The sequence below is a fragment of the Elephas maximus genome, chromosome 1 (assembly GCF_024166365.1).
Source record: "Elephas maximus indicus isolate mEleMax1 chromosome 1, mEleMax1 primary haplotype, whole genome shotgun sequence".
Taxonomy (NCBI): domain Eukaryota; kingdom Metazoa; phylum Chordata; class Mammalia; order Proboscidea; family Elephantidae; genus Elephas; species Elephas maximus.
The window spans coordinates 188,418,947-188,442,294 of record NC_064819.1 but is presented as its reverse complement, the minus strand read 5'-3'; the positions used below and the strand labels follow the sequence as shown (position 1 = coordinate 188,442,294).

The 23,348-nt window shown below is 35.7% G+C and overlaps 1 protein-coding gene across 3 annotated transcripts in view; it reads left to right on the top strand.

The window, feature by feature from the left end:
* Positions 1-23,029, top strand: part of TBC1D32 (TBC1 domain family member 32) — a 268,104-nt gene extending 245,075 nt beyond the window's left edge. For 2 of the 3 annotated variants that reach the window (XM_049900007.1, XM_049900000.1), the window contains 2 exons: positions 6,587-6,775; positions 21,139-23,028. In XM_049900007.1, coding sequence (XP_049755964.1) covers positions 6,587-6,775; positions 21,139-21,258 — 309 coding nt within the window. In that variant the 3' untranslated portion in view covers positions 21,259-23,028. Of the gene's footprint in view, positions 1-6,586; positions 6,776-21,138 lie in introns of all 3 variants that reach the window. The other variant, XM_049900015.1, reaches the window with a different exon arrangement.
* Positions 23,030-23,348: the final 319 nt, after the last annotated feature.

The window sequence follows — 23,348 nt, the reverse complement described above, 5'->3', positions numbered from 1 at the left end:
GTGGTATCCAAGTATTTGTCTTCAATTTTGCTGATTTTGTCTTCCATTGTTTTGCAGCTGTTCCTCAGACATTCTATGACATTGTCCGTTTTCTGAAATTTTGTTGTTTACCTTTTGGATTTCTTATTGCTGTTTTTGTATGATTTCTAGTAGTGAATTTACTTTGACATTTTGTTCCATATGACTTTCCTAAATTCTTCCAATGTTTTGTCTGTATTTTCCATGATTTTGTCTATTTTTTTCCTCATTTTTGTCAGCTTATTGCTTCAACTCTTTAATGGCTCTGCATATTAGAGATTTGAATTCCCTATCAGGTAGTTTCAGTGCCATTTTTTCTACTGGAAAGGCATCTAGTATTTTATTTTGGATGCCTTCTGAAACCATCCTGTCCTTTTTTATTATGTTTTGATATTGTCTGCTGTCTTTGGGACATTGAGTAGTTGTTTTCTTTGTTTATTGATTGTAGATTCATTTGTTGTCTCCTGCTTTTTTGGTTTATTTGGTTATGTCTTAGCAGACAAGCTGTGCATTCTTTGTTGTTTGCTTGTCTGTGGGCATGATACTTCTCACCACCTTATCCAATGGGCAGGGCCAGTCGCTCAGCTGTGGTGCAGCAGGGTAGGTTCAGCTGAAGGGGAAGGGCTAGAATGGGTTGTTTATGGCACATACTGTAGCCAATAAGGCATGGCTGGGTGTCAGTGCAGGGTAGGCTCTAGTAGGCTGTGCCTGTGCTGCTTAGGGTGCCATTTTCAATGTACAGCTCAGATATCCAGGAGGGAGGAAGGAGGTTGTGATGTGTGGAGCTAAGTGGGTATGGGACGGAAGAGAAAGAGGAGAGAGGAACAGGAGCCAAAAAAAAAGTGCTAAGGGAGCCTTGCCATTGGAATGGAGAGACAAGAAACTGAGAAATGAAGAAAAATTAAAAGGAAAAGAGAAAAATATAAATAAATACTAAAAAGGAAAAGAAAAAAAAATGCCCCCAGGGATCCTGCCATTGGCCAGGGAAATGATTCTCATGCCTGGGGGCACAGCCTACCTAGAAGGGGCAGAGATGGCACACAGCATCAGGTATTCAGGAGACAGGAAAAAAAAGGTAAGTAGAGAGAGACAAGAAACCGAGAAATGAAAAAAAAAGGAAAAAAGAAACAGAAAAGAAAAAAAAATGTCCTCAGGGATCCCACCAGTGTAGCAGCATAGAGCACTAAAGCAGTTTCTCAGCCCAGCAATGCTTCATAGCCTGTCAAGAAGTGTAGATGGCACATGGAGCCAGGTGTTCGAGAGAAAGGAAGGGGAGGAGGTGAGAGAGAGGGAAGAAATCAAAAGAAGTTGAAAAAAGCAACATCAACAAAGAAATGGCACTGAAGGAGCTGATTGGTGTGGGCGGGATGAATCCCAGCAGCATGGAGCCAACGCCTCCCTAGCTGAGCAGCAGCAGCCTACTGGGAAGCAGCAGAGGCCAAGCAGAGGGAAGAAGGGTAGGGAGTGGGAAAGCATGTATCACTGGTTACCGGGTGCTCTGTCTCCTGCTGAGAGCTCTGTGAATCCGCTTTCCCATACTCCCTGTCCGCTGATCTCCGACTGGAGTCCAAGATGGCAAATCCATGCTGTGTTAGTTGGTAGGGGACCTCTGCTCTGTATCTCTGCTTGCTCTCTGTTCTCTGTCACTTTCTTATTCCATTTGGTGCTTGGTTGAGTTCTTTATTTCTTTATTTGGTGCTTAGGGCTCCAGGATTGACATTTTTCTCTGTTTCACTTAGTTTTTCAGGTTTTTGCTGTGGAGGGACAGCATGGGGCTTCTGTCTGTAGCACCATTTTGGCTCCACCTCCAGGAATTGTCTTTTCCTTATGTTGAGGTGTAATCCATAATGAAGGCGTAGTGTTTGCTCTTCATCACTAAGTTTGTCAAGTCCTCTTCACCTTCAGCAATTAAGGTTGTGTCATCTGCATATCAAAGGTTGTTAGTGAGTCTTTCTCCAATGCAAATCCCACATTCCTCTTCATATAGTCCAGCTTCTTGGAATATCTGCTCAGCATACAGATTGAATAAGTATGGTGAAAGGATACAACCCTCATGCACAACTTTCTTGCCTTTAAACCACGCAGTATCTCCTTGTTCTGTCTGAACGACTGCCTCTTGGTCTGTGTACAGGTTCCATAGACAAGTACATGAGGATGAGTGCAATTAATTGTTCTGGAATTTCGATTCTTTGCAATGTTATCCATAGTTTCTTATGATCCATACAGCCAAATGCCTTTGCATGGTCAATAAAACAGGTGAACATCTTTCTAGAATTCTCTGCTTTCAGCCAAGATCCATCTGACATTAGCAATGATATCCCTTGTTTCACACCCTCTTCTGAATACTGCTTGAATTTCTGGCAGTGCCCTGACAATATACCGTTGCAACCACTTTTGAATGACCTTCAGCAAAATTTTACTTGTGTGTGATATTAATGGTATTGTTAAATAATTTCTACATCTTGGTGGGTTCCTTTTATTTGGAATGGGCACAACTGTGGATATCTTCCAGCCTGATGGCCAGGTAGCTGTCTTTCAAACTTCTTGGCACAGACGAGTGAGCGCCTCCACTGTTGCATGAGTTTGTTGAGACATCTCAATTGATATTCTTTCAAATCCTGAAGGCTTGTTTTTTGCTGTGCCTTCAGTGCAGCTTGGACTTGTTCCTTCAATGCCATTGGTTCTTGATCATTTGCCAACTCCTGAAATGTTTGAATGTTGACCAATTATTTTTGGTACAGTGACTCTGTATTCTTTCCATCTTCTATTGATGCTTCCTGCATCATTCATTATTTTCCCCTTAGGATCCTTCAGTATTGCCACTCAAGGTTTGGATTTTTTCTTCAGTTCTTTCAGCTTGAGAAATATTGTGCATGTTCTTTCCAACTCCAGGTCTTTGCACATGTCGTTATAATACTTTGTCTTCTTGAGCCCCCCTTTGAAATCTTCTGTTCAGCACTTTTACATTATCAGTCACCACCACTACACTCTCCCCTCTTGTTGTTGTTATGTGCCTTTGAGTTGGTTCCAACAGATAGCAACTGTACAACAAAAAGAATCACTGCCGTGTCCTGCACCATCCTCACAATTATTACTCTTGTGACCATTTTTGCAGCCACTGTGTCAGTCCACCTTATAAAGGGTCTTCCGCTTTTTCCTCACGCTCTACCAAGCATGATATCATTCTCCAGGGTCTAGTCCCCCCAGCTAATGTGTCCAAAGTATGTGTGACAGAGTCTTGCCATCCTTGCTTCTAAGGAGCATTCTGGCCGTACTTCTTCCAAGACAGATTTGTTTGTTTTTCTGGCAGTCCATGGTATATTCAGTATTCTTCCCCAGCACCACAATTCAAAGCCATCAATTCTTCTTCTTTATTCATTGTCCATGTTTCACATATATATGAGGTGGTCGAAAACACCATGGCTTGAGTCAGGTGCACCTTAGTCCTTAAAGTGACATGTTTGTTTTTTAACACTCGAAAGAGGTCTTTTGCAGCAGATTTGCTCAAGTCAATGCAGCGTTTCGTTTCTTGACTGCTACTTCCATGGGCGCTGATTGTATATCCAAGTAAAAGGAAATCCTGGACAACTTCAGTCTTTTCTCTGTTTATCGTGATGTTGCTCATTGGTCCAGTTGTAAGGATTTTTTGTTTTCTTTATGTTGAGGTGTAATCCATAGTGAAAGCTGTGGTCTTTGATCTTCATCATTAAGTGCTTCAAGTCCTCTTTGCTTTCAGAAAGCAAGTTTGTGTCATCTGCATATCGCAGGTTCTTAATGAGTCGTCCTCCAGTCCTGATGCCGAGTTCTTTTTCATATAGTCCAGCTTCTCTGATTATTTGCTCAGCATACAGTTTGAATAAATATGGTGAAAGGATACAACCCTGACACACACCTTTCCTGATTTTAAACCACGCAGTATCCCCTTATTCTGTTGAAACAACAGCCTCTTGATCTATGTACAGGTTCTTCATGAGCACAGTTAAGTGTTCTAGAATTCCTATTTTTTATAATGTTATCTTTAGTTATGATCAATACAGTCAAATGCCTTTGCATAGTCAATAAAACACAGGTAAACATCTTTCTGGTCTTCTCTGATTTCAGCCAAGATCCATCTGATATTAGGAATGATATCCCTCATTCCATGTCCCCTTCTGAACCTGGCTTGAATTTCTGGCAATTCCCTGTCAATGTACTTCTGTGACCACTTTTGAGTGATCTTCAACAAAATTTTTTTTCTGTGTGATATCAGTGATATACTTCAATAAATTCCACATTCTGATGGATCGCCTTTCTCTGAAATGGGCTCAGATATGGATCTCTTCCAGTTGATTGGCCAGATACCTGTCTTCTAAATTTTTTAGAATAGATGAGTAAGTGCTTCAGTTGCTGCATGCGTTTGTTGAAACATCTCTATCAATATTCCGTCACTTCCTAGAGCCTTGTTTTTCTCCATTCCCTTCAGTGCAGCTTTGAGTTCTTCCTTAAGCACCCCACTTCTTGATCATATGCTACCTCCTCAGACGGCTGAATGTTGACCAATTCTTTTTGATACAGTAGCTCTTGTATTCTTTCCATCTTGTTTTGGTGCTTCCTGTGTCATTTAATTTTTCCCCATAGAATCCTCTTGTATTGCAACTTGAGGCTTGACTATTCTCTTTAGTTCTTTCAGATTGAGAAATACCAAGCATGTTCTTCCCTTTTAGCTTTCTGATTCTATGTCTTTGCACATTTCATTGTAATACTTTACTTTGTCTTCTCAAGCCACACTTAGAAATCTTCTGTTTAGCTCATTTACTTCATCATTTCTTCCTTTCCCTTTAGCTACTCTACATTCAAGAGCAACTTTCAGAATGTCTTCTGACGTTCATTTTGGTCTTTTCTTTCCTGTCTCATTAATAACCTCTTGCTTTCTTCATGTATGATGTCCTTGATGTCATTCCATAACTCATCTGGTCTTCGGTCATCAGTGTTCAGTGCATCAAATCTATTCTTGAAATGGTCTCAAATTCAAGTGGAATATACTCAATGATGTACTTAGGCTCTCATGGACTTGTTCTAATTTTCTTCAATTTCAATTTGAACTTGTATATGAGCAACAATAGTCTGTTCTACAGTTGGCACCTAGCCTTCTTCTCACTGATGATATTGAGCTTTTCCATCGTCTCTTTCCACAGATGTAGTCAGTTTGATTCCCGCATATTCCATCTGTTGAGGTCTATGTATATAGTCAATATTTATGTTGGTGAAAAAAGGTATTGCCATGATGAAGTCTTGCAAAATTCTGTCATGTGATCTCCAGTGTCATTTCTGTCGCCAAGGCCATGTTTTCCAAATACTGTTCCTTTTTCTTTGTTTCCCACTTTTCCATTCTATCACCAGTAATTATCAGTGCATTTTGATTGCATGTTTGTTCAATTACAGACTGTGGAAGTTGGTGAAAATCTTCAGTTTCCTCATTTTTAGCATTAGTGGTTGATGCATAAATCTGAATAAATAGTCGTATTAACTTGCCTTCCTTGTAGGCGTGTGGATATTTTCCTGTTGCTGAAAAGGTTATACTTCAGAATAGATGTTGAAATTTTCTTTTTATGAGGAATGCAACTCCATTCTTCTAAAATTTGTCATTCCCAGTGTGGTATACCATATGATTATCTGATTCAAAATGGCCAATACCAGTCCATTTCATCTCACAAATGACTAGGATATCGATGTTTATGCATTCCATTTCATTTTTGATGACTTCCAATTTTCCTCAATTCATACTTCATACATTCCATATTCCTATTGTTAATGGATGTTTGCAGCTGTTTCTTCTCAGAAAGGCAGTCTTTCCTCAATGATAATTTGTAAACTTAAATGAAAATTAAAATATTGGAAAGTAATGTACCAAAAATGTTAACATTGTCAATCTCTGTGTTATTGCTATTTTTTTTCTTAAACTTCTCTGCATTTTTCATAATTGGCATGTATTGCTTTTATTGTCTGAACAAATATTATTAAAAAAAAGATAATTGAAAAGCCAGAAAGAAACCTCTTTTTATAAAAGTATCATTTTTGAATTATTCTCTACATTATCTCCCAGTTTTTTGTTATATAATTATGTTTGGTTTATATTTTTTTCTGATTTAGCAGGAGCCTATTTGCATTAATGTAGCATTTAGCAGTCTGTCATCTGCATAATTATACATCTGTGATTATAGGTAGGATAGAAAAACTCCCATCTCTGAATTAAAACAGTCTCTTAGCATTTGTTATCTGTAGAGAGCATACTGGTGTTATGAATAAGAGGCAGACAATGTGAATGAAGAATGAGTTTGGTAATAGATACAAGAGCAATGTGAACACCTTCAGTTACCCCTAAGTTCAGAGTCCCAAGGCCATGAAAGTTTTCTCATACATTGAGCAAATAGATGAAGCATCTTTTTAGGGTTCTATTCAGAATGTCTTTTTATTTTGATTAAATGCTGAGTTTTTCAGTGGTTTTGTGTGAGTTATTGGTTACTGCTTTTTAAAAGTTAAATATGGTTTTGTATGCTTTCTAATGAACTCACTTTTATTTCCCCCTTAGATTTGCCTGCAATGGGTAACTCAGTGTTTTTGGAATTATTTAGATTGGATAGAAATCTGCCATTATATTGCTACTTGTGTTTTCCTTGGTCCTGATTATCAAGTCTATATCTGTATAGCTATATTCAAACATCTGCAACAAGACATTCTACAGCACACTCAGACTCAAGATCTGCAGGTTTTCCTAAAAGTAAGTATTCTTGTCTCTAGGGAAAAATGTTGGTTAAGAATTAATAGATGTAGTAATATAGCAGAGTAAGGGTTATTCTTTTTCTTTTCTTGTGTTTTCCAAACTCTAGATAATATCGCTATATTATTCCATTGCTGTGGAGTCAATTCTGACTCATAGTGACCCTATACATGTATAATCTAAAAATAAATAAATAAAAAGAATTAATAGCTAACTTTGATTGGGTGGTTAGTGTCAGATATTTTCTAAATGCTCATTCAGTTCTAAAAACAATCCTGAGAGGTAGGTAGTAGTATTATCCCCATTTTAGAGATGAACAAACTGAGGCACAAAGTTGCCCAAGGTTATATAGCCAGTGAGTGGTATAGCCAGGACATAAAGTTGTCTGGATCCAAAACTTTGCTTTTAACCATTGTACTATACCAAAAGACATATCTATTTGTGTGTGTGTGTATATATATGTATATGTGTATATGTATATACATACCCAGCCCAACATATATATTTAATATTCCTATGTGCTATTTGGGCAATAAAATTTCAAGTTATTTTGTTAGCACTGATTTTTGATACTTTAAAAAACTTTTAATATAATTTTCTATACCATCATATTCTATGTAATATTTTTCTAAACTTGCAATGTTTTCATGAAAAAGTATTCTATCATAATACACTTTTTAAAAAATCACTACTATACATAAGTTAATATTTTAAAAACAAGATATAGTTGCCTAGTTTCTCACTCACAATAATGTGACTTTTGAAGCTCTGGATCTTAGGAAATACATGATGTATAAACACATCCCTGCGTGCAATTCCCAGTGGAAATGTACTGCTGCAACACATTGTTTTAAGCTGTTTTCTTGAATGTAAATTGTCCCCCTACTCCTTGTACCCATCATTCCACAAGCACACATATACACACATACACCAAAACCAGCATTTATTATTTTCTAGGCTTTCTCTAAGTCCACAAATAATTTCTATGTAAATTAATTTTTTCTTTATTCTTTATCATGATGTACTTGTCAGAGTTATTTTCTATTTAATGGTGTTTTTCTTTAAATAAATGCCCTTCATCATTTAAGAAACTTTCTACATACACCACTAGAATTATAATCTTAGGAATGTTCTTGCTGAAAAAGGATACCAAGACAATGGTTGCACATGTGGAAGACAAACTAAGGTAGAAAAAGAAAAGAATGATCTACAAGAAGTGGTTAGAAGAATGAGAAGGGTTAAGCAAGTGGGAATCAGGTTGAGGACAAAATGTGGGTTCATTGTCAGTAAGGAGTATTTTCATCAGCTCTAGTGGTCAGGTAAAGGAATTTCAAAGTCTGAAACTTTCCCAGTCTTGTATCTGATATCCCCCTAGCCATAACCCATTATTCTCTATCCTCTTATCCCACTTTACTTTCTTTTTAGTGTTTATCACTATCTGAAATTATTTTATAGATGTTTTTGTCCATCCTCCTCAGTAGAATGTGTAAGCTCCTTAAGGACTATGATTGTCTGTCTCATTTATTGATACATTTTTAGTACCTTGTATAGTACCTAGCTTATTGTAGGTGCTCAATAAATATTTGCATGTGGAATAAATAAATATATAGGAAAAGTGAATGGGCTTAATTTTATTCACATTGGATAGCCAACATTACTAAGTTCTTCTAATCCTTATTTATCTTCCTTTCCATTAGGAGAGTGTCTTTATGTTTCATCATGCTTAAATTTAATTAATGTTGGTGATTATTGTACTTTCATCCCTTTCCTGCAAGGAAAAGTTGTAATAGGGTTTGCAAATGGGGACGTCTTTAAATGTGTCTCCAGCTCTACTGCACCCTGGTCATAATGCTGTCCATTTAAAACTAACAGATTTTTAGATGAGAAAAAAAGATGACCTCTACTACCTAAGCCCAATGTAAATTACTAACTTTGAATTGAGTTGGTTTATATTCAAATTAAGAACATGTTAGGAAGTAAGTAATTTTAGCACTTGTCCTGGTACTAACCTTACTTTTTATTTCTACTGTTTGCATTCATCTGAGGGACTAGGAAAAGAGCTTTACTGGCTGGTACCATGACTTCATTTTATTTTCAGCAGGTCCACTCTTGTCTTATGACTTTTGTGGTGAGATTAATTCTGGCGTGGTTTGTTTAAATATACATTCAAATACCCTTTTAACTATACAATTAAATTCTGTAATAATTTCTTATTTGGAAAATACATAAATATATGCACACTATTCTTCACCTAGTCACATATAAATCCATAATGAAATATTGACTAATAAAATATTTTTATTCTTCCTTTTCTAGGAAGATCTTCCAAATCAGGAATAGATACAGGATTTTAAAAATCTGCATTTGACTACAGTTATCCCTATTAAACCTTGGAAATTGTTTTTCACTTTCTGATCCAAAATCTCAGGCTTTCACAAAGAGAGAGAAGGAAAAAATCAGTAATTCTCCATTTAACTACATGTTGTTGTTGTTAGGTGCCATCGAGGCAGTGTTGACTCATAGTGACCCTATATACAACAGAACAAAGCGCTGCCTAGTCCGTGACATCCTCACAATCATTGTAATGCTTGAGCCCATTGTTGCAGCCACTGTGTCAATCCATCTCACTGAGGGTCTTTCCTCTTTTTTCACTGGCCCTCTACTTTGCCAAGCATGATGTCCTTCTCCAGGGACTGGTCCCCCCTGATAACATGTCCGAAGTATGTGAGATGAAGTCTCACCATTCTGTCTCCTAAGGAGCATTCTGGCTGTATTTCTTCCAAGAGATATTTAATGGATACCACAGCTATAAAAACATTCTTACATAGATTACCAGTATTCCATCATGTTATTGCCTGACTCTAGAGCCTTCTCTGTCCATTGCCTAAAAGATAAAAGCCAATCTGCCATCACCCAGTCATCTCCATTTTCCAGCCCTAACCAACCTTTCTAACATTATCTAATCTCCCAAAAGGCGTGCTCTGTACAAGCCAACATGATTACATTTTATCTGACAAAGAAAGTGAGCTTCAAACAGGAGGGAGGAAACAAAGATAGTCAAGAAAAGTATGTGAATCAAAATATTTAAAGTTTAAGGTTACCTCATAAAATGATACAAGAAGAAAATTGGGAGAATATTTTATAGCCCTGGAATAGGGAAAGCCTCTCTAATCTAACATTAATTCACAATGCCATAAAAAAGATGATCAGTACAATTAACATAAAAGCTTAAAAATTACCACAAAAGTAAGTAAAAAATACCCCTAGGGTGAGAGAGGACTTCTGTAGCATACCATTGGGGTTTCGGTAGAACCTAAGCCCACTGCTCCCATTTGAAAATAGGTACTAGGATCACTTAGAGATTAATGTATAGCTAAATACTGGTAAAGCTGAATGACAGAACCTGACTTGGGCCTAAAGCCTGTGGATTTCCTTTTTGAATTAGACTAATTCTCCAACAGAACTGTGGCAGAGTAGCTAAGGCAGGAAATCCTTGTTATAGATAGCTTACCACATAGCTGCAGAAAGCAAAGAACACCTGTAAACTTGGAGATGGACAACTCCTAAGAATGAGAAGACCAAGGAGGGTAGACTTGACATATATACTTACCCTTTACCTTATCTTACAAAAAGAGATTAGAAACTAATCCCCCTGTAGAGAGGAATTAATGAAAGATTGAGAGAGAGCAAATGTTTTGTGTCTAGTATTCTTGAAAAGACACCTTTCTGAGGGGCAGAGGCAGTGACATATGTGGAGAGAGAATGATTTTCCCTATACATATAACATATAAAGGGCTAAGTTCCTTCATATATTAAGAGTTTATTTCAAATCAATAAGAAAAGCACATGAACTACAGAAAATGTATCAGTTGGTCCACAAACAACAAAACATGAGTGACCAATAAATATGAAAATATTCTCAATTAAACCCTGAATGAATAAAATGAAAATCAAAACTACAGTGAAATGCTATGTCTGTCTCATCAGCTTGGCACAGATGATAATACTCGAGGTTACCAAGGGTGTAGGTTATCAGAACTCAAACATATTGGTGAGAATGTAAATTGACCTAGTCTTTTTGGAAGAAAATTGGAAATATTCATTATTATGCATACTTTTATCAAGCAGCTTCTCTTCTAGGCTACATAAATGATGTATAGAAAGACACATATAAAAATATGCATTGTAGCATGTTTGTAAAAGAAAAAAAGTCTAAATATCCATTAACAATTAACTGGTTAACTAACTCATGATAGAGTCATGTATTAGAATAATACCATGTAGCTACTTTAAAGACCAAGATAAATAAATATGTAGAGATGTGGGGTGAATACTCAATAGGTTATAATGTCTGAAAAAACAAGTTGAAGAACTTTTTTTTTTACATAATGTGTATATGCATGTTATAGTGCATATATGTGTACATGTGTGACTATGTATAGAATTTGTATTTTCACATAATGTGTATATATATAATATACTGCATGTGTGTGAATTTAATGATTGCTTCTGGGGAAGGAAGAAGATGGAGAAGTAGAACAGGAGGCTTACTTTGTATTGTATATATTCATGAGTTTGGTTTCCTTTTTTGTTTTTTGTGGGGAGGTTAGATTTTGGAGTAATGAGGCCATACTTTTTTCATAACAAAACTACTTTTTAAAAAGAGGATAGTGAATCATATAAAAATAGATAGAATAAGCATCTACCTGTTGTAAATGAGTTAAAATTATCAGGCACATTGAATTAGGTTCCAAAATCTTGAAAAACCACAGTTATGTTTTCAGCTATTGTCAGTTGTCCTTGAGAAACTAATTTAGAGAATGAGATAGCCTCTAGAATACTGGAAACAGGCAATTCTTTTTCAGACTTAAATTTTATGATTGACGGAAAATGACCTAATAAAAGCATTGCTTTAGGAATAAAAGTCTGTCTGAAGCATGTGGTATAGAGAAAATATCAACCCATTTGTATTCGTTTTGGTTTATACTCAAGACTTTAAATCAAGTAATTGGGAGTCTAGACTTGTTGCTGCCATTTCTAATAGTCCACTAAAGAGTTCTTCATGATTCTAAATCAATATATTAAAAAGATGACTTGGAATCTCTTAGAAGGTGATGAACACTAATATGCAGCCCACATTTCCTGGAAAAAAATTAAGTTTATTTTTCTTCTTTTGACGAAATACTGAAATATTAGGTTGGATAAATACCATAGGTATAAGTTGATACCAGCAAGGTGTTGTCTGAGTTTTGTCATAATGTCTTTGTAGACACAACAAAAGTATGAGCTAGATAAAAGAGCAGTTAAGTGCATTATTTCTACACTTTGGTGTTTAATAGGTTAGTACTGAGCTAGAAGGCAACTTCCGAAAGCATGCTGAAGGTTTCAGTCTTTGGATATAGTAGGGTCTCGTACATTTTTATCTTTGACAAATGACGGTTTAGAAAAGCTCTAGGCATCAAAATTTCAGGGGGAAAATATCATCCAAAAAAATGAAAATTCTCAAAGATTTCAGTGAGCTAGAAAATCTAAAGCTTTTCATCTCTCCTTTTTTTCTTTAGTCGACTAACCTATAACACACACACATAAGTGAATTTAATGAGAGCTAGTTTAATAGTAGTTTATGTGAAGAAGACTGTGTTACAATTCTCTACCATGCTAAAGACTTGGCAGTGATCTTGATTTTAGTTTATAAATTCAACCTGGGACAAACTTCACTGAAATGCCAGGCAAGGAAAAGATTGCCTTTCAGTGAACATCAGGCTGAGAAGGCTCAAAATACTTAATGAAAATGCTTCAACTAAATCCTGTATTATTATGACAAAATCAACTTATAATTATGGGAAAAAAAAAAACAGATTAATTTCAAACCAATCAGTAAATTGTCAATGGAGATTTTTGTTGCTGCTGTGGTAACTGCTGTTACCAGAAGATGTTGACAGGGGAAAGAAATGGCGATCAGACCAGGAAAAAAAAATTGAATACTAAGCTTTTAAAACACAAAAGTATACATAGTATTAAAAATAATTCTTCACCTGAGGACATTTTCAATGCAGTGTAAACTGAGGTGTGCAGATACATTTTTTGTGTCGTTCGTAGAGCACTTGAGTCTGCCTGGATTCAGATTATGCCTCTGTCACTGAGTGTGTAAGACCGGGCATGTTGCTTAACCTCTCCCTGCCTCGGTGTCCTCATCTGTACCATTGACAGTGAGATAATACTTATCTCATAGGGTTATTAAGGAATTAAACAAGGTGATGATCTCTATAAAACACTTCTAGAACATTATCTGGCATATAGCAAGTACTTCAGAAACATTTAGGAGTTATTTGAGTTTCTGTATCCCTCTCCTATCCCTCTCTTGTTCTTGTTTCTTTGTTAAGAAAAAGATGTATTAGAAATTACATCAAAAGAAGTAGTGTTCTGTCCTGAGTCCATAGCTAGACTATATACTTTTTCTTCCATTTTCCTCTGCCCCTGAGACATTTTAGCTTCTCATATCATAGTAATAGCTGATACTGACATAACCTTCAGACCTTAGCTGGAAACATTCTCTTGTACTCTGTCTGATCAAGGCCAATTTACTCATTAACCTAGCTGAGACTCAATCATTTGTCTAGTCATCGTATATGCCAGGCACCCTTTTCCTGAATTAAAACCTTTAAGAACCATATATTCTACTCAGAATCTTTAAGAACCTCATATTCTATCCAAAAGCACATACTCTATCTAAATTTCCATGATCCTGAAGATCACCATGGTCCTTACTAAAACTGATAATTTAGATTCCTTCCCAGACCTACTAAATCAGAATTTCCATTGGAGGGGTCTGAGTTGTCAAAGTTTAGTGTAACATTTAGTATAAATTTGTACAAAGTAGTTTGAAATCATTAAAATGCACAAAAGTATCACCTTTGAATCTTGTTAATAAAACAGAATCCAGGTTGCCAATACCAGGGACTCAAAAAAGTTTGAGGAATATTGGGTCCAGTTATTTGTAATTTAACCAAGCACCACAGGAGGGAATACTGGAAGAAACTTTGCTTTCAGTTTGTTTGTGTTTCTACCGCTTTGATCAGGGAGAATGTCCTTTTTCATGTGATGGGTCAGGCACAACACAAAAAAAGGTCATCTATAACATGACTAAAGAAAAGAGCAATATTCATAAGATCCCCTTTTCTCAAGTGAGTTTTATATATTAATTTTATGGCTCGCATATGAGATTTGACAAATGAAAATCCTTTGTTGATAGACCTCAATGTATGGCAAGTTCTACATCTTATAATATTTTTTAAAATGTTATTCCTCCTGGTGGTTGGAGCCCTGGTGGCACAGTGGTTAAGAGCTCAGGATGCTAACCACAAGGTTTGCAGCCACTCGTTGGAAACCCTATGGGACAGTTCTACTCTGTCGTATAGGGTCACTATGAGTCAGAATCAGCTTGATGGCAGTGGGTTTTGGGTTGTTGTTTTTTTTTGTTGTTGTTGCTGTTGTTTCCTTTTATGGTCATTAGTAAAAATTGACTCTTGTTCCAATATAATCCACTCAAAGTAACGTATCTTACTTTTTTCCTCCATAATTTATTTTTTAAAAACATGGTGCATTTAAAAAATCATTGCCTTGAAAATTCATTAATAATCAAATATGTGGGACAGAGTGCATCAGATATGCATAAATCTGATGCTAGTGGTTAGGCACGAGATGCATGAGATGTTAGCACACTGTCTTTTTTTGCCTTGTATATATTTACCCACCTAAATGACGTTATCTCGAATTGAAATTATAAGCCCACAGGGCTTGCAGCAGCAGCTCTAAAAGCATATGCTGGAAATTAATGTCTATATATTTTTGGAAATTTCAACTGATACATAGAACTTTTGAAAATGTAGGTATAGCTTGCTTTCTGTAATAAGCACATCCCTGAGAAGGTGCAAGAGAAGACAATAAATCTTACAATTTTATGTGAGTGGTTCTGTTCGTATTCTTGGTAAGGGGTGGAAGAGCAGGCTGGAGTTAAAAATCCCTGATGGACCCTTCCAGGCTTTAACATTACATGTCTGCACAAAAGCCATGCTAAGAATTCTGGACAAAACCTTCTAAACTGGAAGAAAAACAAGTGCAAAAGCTCAGAAATAAGAAGATGCCTGGCCTGCTTAGAGAGCTTCAAGATGCCCAGTATGATCAGAGCAAGGTGAGGGAGTCAGAGTGATAAGAGATGAGATAGGGAGCAGATAATGTGAGAACTTTGTGGTCCATGCTAAGGAGTTCAGAGTTTAGAATGTTTAATATATACAGCAACTCAGTGGGGCTATTGGAGCCCTGGTGGTGCCGTGATTAAGAGCGTGGCTGCTAAGTAAAAGGTTGGCAGTTGGAATCCACCAGACACTCCTTGGAAACCTTATGGGGCAGATCTACCCTGTGCTATTGGGTTGCTATGAGTTGGAATCCCCTCGAGGGCAACAGTTTTTTGTTGCTGTTGTTGTTTTTAAATGGGGCTATATCCTGTCTCCTTTTATTGTATCAAATTGTCTTTCATTGACTAGTCTGGTTGCCCTTTTTTTTATATAACCCGAAATCCAGTGGGTTGCCTAATGAAATGCTTTTGATAATTTTTTTTTTTTTAAAGGTGGGGCGGGGGGAGAGCAAGTAGAAAATATGCAGGACAGCCCCTTTCTACATGACTGCATATGAGCACAATGCTTTGCAGCTGTGCCAGACGGAAAGGAAAGCTTTTGCAAAGATCCTGATAATGGCACAGTGAATAGATGGAACAATTCCAGGCCTTGAAGACAACTCTGAACTGCAGAGGCAAACTTGGCACCACCTACCTTCAGACTGCCTGAGTGAAAAGTAACCAATTTTTATATTATTTAAGCTACCATTTTGGTGTTTGTAGTTGAAAGTATCTTAACTGATATACTGCCTTGTGAGGCAATTACTGTTATTTATTCACATTATCCAGATTAGAAAATTTCATAATCAAGGGAATTGGCAGTTTGCTGAAGGTCACATAGCGGATAAGTGTCAAACTATTTATGAGCTGTATCTGAATCTAGTACCCAAGCCGTTAGCTACAATGTGATAAACCAGTACTCTTTGTGGTTGAGTTGACTCTGACTCAGCAACCCATTAAGACAGAGTAGAACTGTCCCATATGGTTTCCAAGGATCGGCTGGTGGATTCAAACTGCAGATCTTTTAGTTAGCAGCTATGCTTTTAACAACTTTTTTTACAATGTGATACTACATCTAAAATACTTCTTAGTTGTTGTTTGGTGCCATTGAGTTGATTCTGACTCATAGCAACCCTACTATGTACAACAAAATGAAGCACCACCTGGTTCTGCACCATTCTCACAATAGTTGTTACGCTCGAGCCCATCACTGGAACCACTGTGTCAGTCCATCGATGAAGACCTTCCTCTCTTTTGCTCACCCTCTGCTTTGCCAAGCATGATGTCCTTCTCCAGAGACTGGTCGCTCTTAATAACGTGTCTGAAGTACATGAGACGAAGGCTTGCTATCCTTGTATAGCATTCTAGCTATACTTCTTCCAAGATAGATTTGTTTGTTCTTCTGGCAGTCAATGGACTATTCAGTATTCTTCCCCAACACCAAAATTCAGAGGCATCAATTCTTCTTTGTTATTGTTGTTGTTAGGTGCCATCGAGATGGCTCCCACTCATAGCAACCCTATGTGTAACAGAATGAAACACTGCCTGGTCCTGCGCCATCCTAACAATCCTTGTTATGCTTGAACCCATTGTTGCAGCCACTGTGTCAGTCTATCTCATTGAGTGTCTTCCTCTTTTTCACTGACCCTCTACTCTACCAATTATGATGTCCTTCTCCAGGGACTGATGCGATAACATGTTCAAGGTATGTGAGACAGTCTCGCCATCCTCACCTCTAACTGGCATTCTGACTGTACTTCCTCCAAGACAGATTTGTTCATTCTTCTGGCAGTCCATAGTATATTCAATATTCTTCACCAACACCATAATTTAAAGACATCGATTCCTCTTCGGTCTTTCTGACTCATTGTCCAGATTTCACGTGCATATGAGGCAATTGTAAACACCATGGCTTGGGTCAGGCACACCTTAGAAGTAAAATCTTTGCTTTTTAACACTTTAAAGAGGTCTTTTGCAGCACATTTGCCAAATGCAATATGTCTTTTGATTTCTTGACTGCATTTTCCATGGACGTTGATTGTGGATTCAAGTAAAATGAAATCCTTGACAACTTTCAATCTTTTCTGCATTTACCATTATGTTGCTTATTGGTCCAGTTGTGAGAATTTTTGTTTTCTTTATGTTGAGGTGCAGCCCATACTGAAGGCCATGGTCTTTGATCTTCATCAGTAAGTGCTTCAAGTCTTCTTCACTTTCAGCAAACAAGGTTGTGTCATCTGCATATTGCAGGTTGTTAATGAGCCTTCCTCTAATCCTGATGTCGCATTCTTCTTTATACAGTCCAGCTTCTCGGATTATTTGCACAGCATATAGATTGAATAAGTATAGTGAAAGGATACAACCCTGATGCACACCTTTCCTGACTTTAAACTATGCAATATCCCCTTATTCTGTTCAAGTCACATCTTGGTCTGTCTACAGGTTCCACATGAGCACAGTTACATGTTCTGGAATTTCCACTCTTTGCAATGTTATCCATAATACCTAACAATAATCTCAAATATTACTCCTCATGTAATAATAAATGCTTATCAAAATATATAATTTACAGTTGAAAATAGTTATGGGATGTGTCACGAGAAGACATGTTTTTCCTTAGTTTATCGAAAGAATGTCTTCAGTGACCTTCATTTTCTTTGTCTGTAAAAGAGAAACAAACTGGAGATAGCAACCACACAAGCAAGATTATGTTTCTTATATGTGATAATATATTGAAAACATTTAGAAGCAGTAAAATACTATGCCAGCATACAAGCTGAGGCAATTTTATTGTATATTTAATATTTTTATCTATATCTGTATTGGTAGATGATGGATGGACAGATAGAGAGAGAGATTGATTTCACAGACAAAGTAATTAATCTCTTTGTTTTTCACAAACATTTATCAGTACTTTCCTGATTGCTTTTTCACTGTTCCTGTGTCCTCTAATGTAAGATCTTGAAAGCTGAGGATTATGATCTCATAGCTTTATATCCCCACAGACTTCTGTGTCATAATATGATACACATAATGGAAGTTCAGTAAAACTTGTTGAATGAAAAAGACAAAAAAAAGAGTGAGAGAACCAGTGATACATATTTGAAACCGAACAGAAGAGAGAGGGAAGCTGAGTATGTACCGTATCATAGAATATTGAACAAACACAACATTATGAATTACAATGGTAGCACTTAATGCTGTTTTGTGATTCACATTTGAAAGCCAGAATTAATGAAGAGAAAAAATCATTGAAGACACACTGGTTGAAAGGCATTAGGTACAAAAAAGAAAATACATTATGCTCAAAATGAACTTCTGAACCAAGGCTTAAACTACTCACTCCGTTAGTAATCTATTAAAAAATGTATTTTCTTGAAGAAATAGTACACTACACTGTTGATATAAAATGGAATGGTGTTTTTGCTTAGTATAAGTTTTTCTATAGAGTGCAGTATACTTAGATCTATAAATGAACTTATACTGAAGCAGTATTCTGAGGAAATGGTCTGTTACAACTTGATAAGCTGGCAGTCTAAATGGTCATAATAGCAAGTAAAAGTTATCCACTAAAAAGACCATTAGAGAACATTTAGGATAAGATTTTTTAAAAATTCCCCCTTGAAGCCAGAAAGTGAAATTCAGAGATTTTGAAATTTTATTCAGAGCTAAAATTGCCTGTGAATTTTAAATAATGAAGAACATCGTTTAAAAACATACATTTAAAAATGTATATTTTTTTTCTGTTATGAAATGAGGCTTTAATAGTTTTATTACCTACTTGATAGGTACTCTTCAATATATTTATCAGGCTATTTTCCCTTTCTTTTAAAATTAATGTCCAAAATGGAAGCCATAAATTCAAAAAGTATATTCTAAGGAAAAAATATATTTAAACCGAGTAAAAGCTATGGCTGTCCCTAGGTAGTGTTTATTTTTATATTAAAGTGGAACAATAATTAAAAGATCTTAAAATAGATTTTGCTTGTTTCTTCCCAGAAAAGAATTATTAAAACTATTGTTCAAATGCTGTCATCTTCTATTGTAATTCACATTTAATAAATAATAAGCATCCCTTTAAAAATTATGAATATGTACTGAAACAATTTTTCTAGCATTGGGTCTTTATTCTCTGGTTAGAATAATACATTGCTATAATTCCTCCTCAACTTAGTTATGGTTTCAGTGAAGAGGTGATCAAAGCCAAATCACACGTAATTTAAATGAAGAGAATGGATAAATTCATAATAGTTCTATAATTCCAGTAATAACTGTTGAAAGTGAATTCTTGAACAGGAAGATTGTTCTTTCTTCATCTGTGTATCTTCAGTGCATAACCAGGAGCCTTACATGTAATAAGAGAATGAATAAGTGAATGAACAATTGAAAGTACTAATGAAATAATGTCACAGTTATTTTGAAGTTAAGAGTAGAACTCAAATTTTATGTTGGAATATATGCACTCTAGTCTTAATGGTGTAATTTTTTGCATATAATTTAATATTCTTTCTTCAGCTATAATATCAATATTACCAATTTTTTAAATGTTATGGATTGAATTGTGTCCCCCCGTAAAGATATGGTGAAGTCCTAACGCATGGTACCTGTGAATTTGACCTTTTTGGAAATAAGATTTTTCTTTTGCTGTGTTAATGAGGTCATCCTAGAGTATGAGTCCTAAACCAAATCCTTCCTGAGTGTTATCTTACGATGTGAGCAAAAGAGACACAAGGACACACATGGGGAGGCAACCATGTGAAGATCTGTATACAAGCCAAGGAATGCCCATAACTACTAACAAGGAAGGACCCTCTCCTAGATCTGATACCCTGATTTGGACTTCTAGCCTCCAGAACTGTGCAACAATAAATACCTGTTTTTTAAAGCCACCCGCTTGTGGCATTTTTGTTATAGCAGCACTAGGAAACCAAGGGAGTCCCTGAGTAGTGCAGATGGTTAACGCACTCAACTTCTAACTGAAAGGTTGGAGGTTCAAGTTCACCCAGGGGCACTTCGGAAGAAAGATCCCCCAATCCGCTTCTGGAAAATCAGCCATTGAAAACCCTGTGAAGCATAGTTCTGTTCTGACACACTTGGGGTTACCACGAGTTGGAGTTGACTCAGTGGCAACTGGAAAAAAACAAGACATGTACCAACTAAGCTTTCACTCCAATTACCCAGATTGTAGATAATGAATCACAAACTAAGTATAAAGCACTCACATGTTACTTGGAGCTGTGAACAGTTACTAACCCGTAAGTGACTGGTATCGTCTGAGGTGTTTTAAAAACATCTGTTCTTATGGAGAATTATGTGATATTTTTCCTAGCTCCCTACGTTGTTGTCTCTTATCTATAAATGGATTGTCTCTAACACAATTATCTGGTACCTGATATGCATTGTTTTTTATTCTTTTGGGTTGCTTTTGTTTTTTATGTTAGTAATTTTTGCCTTTAAACTATAAAACCCTGAAAGGCATGAAATGTCCTTTTTTTTTAATAACCTCCAAACTCCTAACATAATAAATACTTATTGCATTGAACCAAGGATGATTTTTCTTCTGCAGAGGTTTTTGTTTTTTTAAAAAAAAAACCTTGAATCTGGGTACTGGATAGGCAGTATTGAAGATGTGAAAGGAATAGTCATAAAATTCTCTAAAAGTCTCTAAAATTCCAAATGAATGTTCCTACTGTTTTTATGCTCCAGTGTCTCATTTAGGACACTTACCATTAAATTACAATTTAGCACAGACATTCATAGTACCAACATTATGAATTGCAGACGGTTGGAGGTTTTATGAACAATAGCTAAAGATAAATATTTCTTGCAACATTACAGTATATTTTGATGGATAAGCCTTAGGATCTTTACTAATTACAAATGTGAACAGTCATTCTATAATTGAAAGTTTATTATATCTAATAAATTAGGAAGATTTCATTTTCTAAGAATTTTGCTTTTTGGTATCTGTATTTTGCTTTTGAAAATGATTAGATAGCCTTGTTTAATGGGAATATGGTTTCTTCCCACTATACACATACAAAGCCTACTAAATAAATAATAGTGAACACATTTATTAGCAACATAAAACCCACATCTATAACTGAAAAAAAAAAAAAGTACTTCAACTCTTTCAAATTCATTAACTTGGAATTAAAGCAAATGATCTTTCCTTTCTATTTTTTGACAGGAAGAAGCACTGCATGGGTTTCGAGTGAGTGATTACTTTGAATACATGGAAATTTTGGAGCAAAACTACAGACCAGCGCTACTGAGAGATATGCAGAACATAAGAGTGCAGAGCACATAGGTCATGGGGACACAGTTTAATTTTGTTTTTTTTATATTTTTTTAAGGAAACAAGGGAATTTGATTGTTTTCTGCATCCATAACAACTATGTTTTGTGAATGCACATATTATAAAATCATTCCTGAGAGTTTTTAATATTTTCAAGTAGGCCTTAGCTGGATTTCTAACATAAAGTGATTTCAGTTTTTATAAGTGTGTTGTAAGCTGGTTTTAGAATGGAACCTTGCTTACGTATAGTTCTTATATATGGTTAAGAGCTATTTCCAGCCTATGTCTCCTTTTTCACCAGATGATTAAAATATATTTTCCAGTGAATCTGGAGAGAAGAAGCAATATTCTAAATGATTCTTTGGTTAGCCAGGGAGCGTCAATAGAGACAAGGAAACGACATACTTGTTTTCTCCATTCTTTATGTCTGCATATAAAAGAAAATAGACAAAACCACAACTGCTTATCTTATGTGTTGAGGACCAAATGGTATTTATCATGGCAAGTGGTGGAAATACCATTGTCCTCAGACATAATTATTTTCGAGGAGCTTGTTTCTGATACCTATATCAATTTACGTTTTTTCATTTGAAATGTAGTTTCTGAATGATTCATTTAAGAGATAGGTTGGTTGTTCCATACCAAGAAGCATTCTACTGTCATTTCTTAACTTTCCTTAGTTATAGGTTTGATTCGTACTCAACTTGAAGACATTAAGGACAAAAGATTTCTAAATTATTTTAAATCGCTTACACTGTTTTATTTTATTTGAATAGAGTCCACTGTAATAAGACTAATACATTGTGTGAAGGTTTTTTTTTCTTATAGCTGTCACCTTTAATATATGAAAAATAATGCGCAAATATATTAAATTGTTAATTTTTAGTCAGCATTCATTTCACCAATTTTTTAAATTATAGATAGAATTTGTTTTATATTCATTGCTTATATCCAATATAAATCAGCCATTAAAACCATTCTGAAGGTAACCCCACTTTTTTTCATTTGCGACCAACAGTGGCTGGTCCACAAACTCATTTTCCTTTTAGCATGATGAAACAACTGTACAGTTTTGAATTTTGTGATGTTTAGGGTATTGTAATGCCAACCTTCCAAAATGAGATTTTGTACTTTAAATGCCAACGATAGCTTCTCAGTAGTGGTGTTCCTAAAGGGCATAGACAAAAATGAGAAAAGAAAATTGAGCAAGTTATTTTGGCGTATTGTGCATATTAGCTCCAGATAATGTGAGTTAAGAGAGTCCTAGATGACTCAAAACACCCAGTTTTGTCTACCCTCAAACTTAATTTTGAAAAGATGTTCCACAGAACTTGTAATATATATTTATGGTTGTGTGTCTTCCCATTCCATACCTGAGTTATTGTGAATAGTCCTAAGAAACTTGCAGCACTTTATTCATTTTTAAAAGCTCTTACACAAAATTGGAAATAAAAAAGTGGAGAAGGAACTGTAAATTAATTTTAGATAGTCATTGCTGATTTTGATTAGAAACAGAGGTAGATACAGATTATAATGATTCCATTGTGGAAAAGTGACTTCAGCCAGAGCCAGAGGCTCTCTTTCCTTTGAGAGATAAGAGATGTCTTATGAACAATGACTTAGCAATTTGTTTGGTGAAAGAAAATGTAAAACATGGTAGTCTGTGTATGTCTTTTTATTTCAAAAATACACTTTAGAACAGAAATAAGTACAATCCTGTCTTTGCCCTTAGTTTTTTTTTTTCACGACGTACTTTATTTGTGAAGGGGTATCTCATATGTTTTACAAAATTTAAATTATAACAAATTTTTCATGATACAATGTGAACAAACTTGTGAAAATTTTAAGTACTTGTATAAAAATTTGAATATCTGCTTTCAAAATTTCATTTTTATAGTTGAGCTTCTTCATGGTAGAAGGTATCTAAAGTATCTGTGAAGGTAGAATAAGTCTCAAAAATTTATTAAGACTTCCTAACAAGAGTCTACCTAAATTTATGATTATTAAATTATGGTCTGCTCTATTTTGGTTTTCCAATTCCCAGATATTAAAGAAATTTCTATGATCATTCACTTAACAAATATATTTTTTGCCTGGAATCA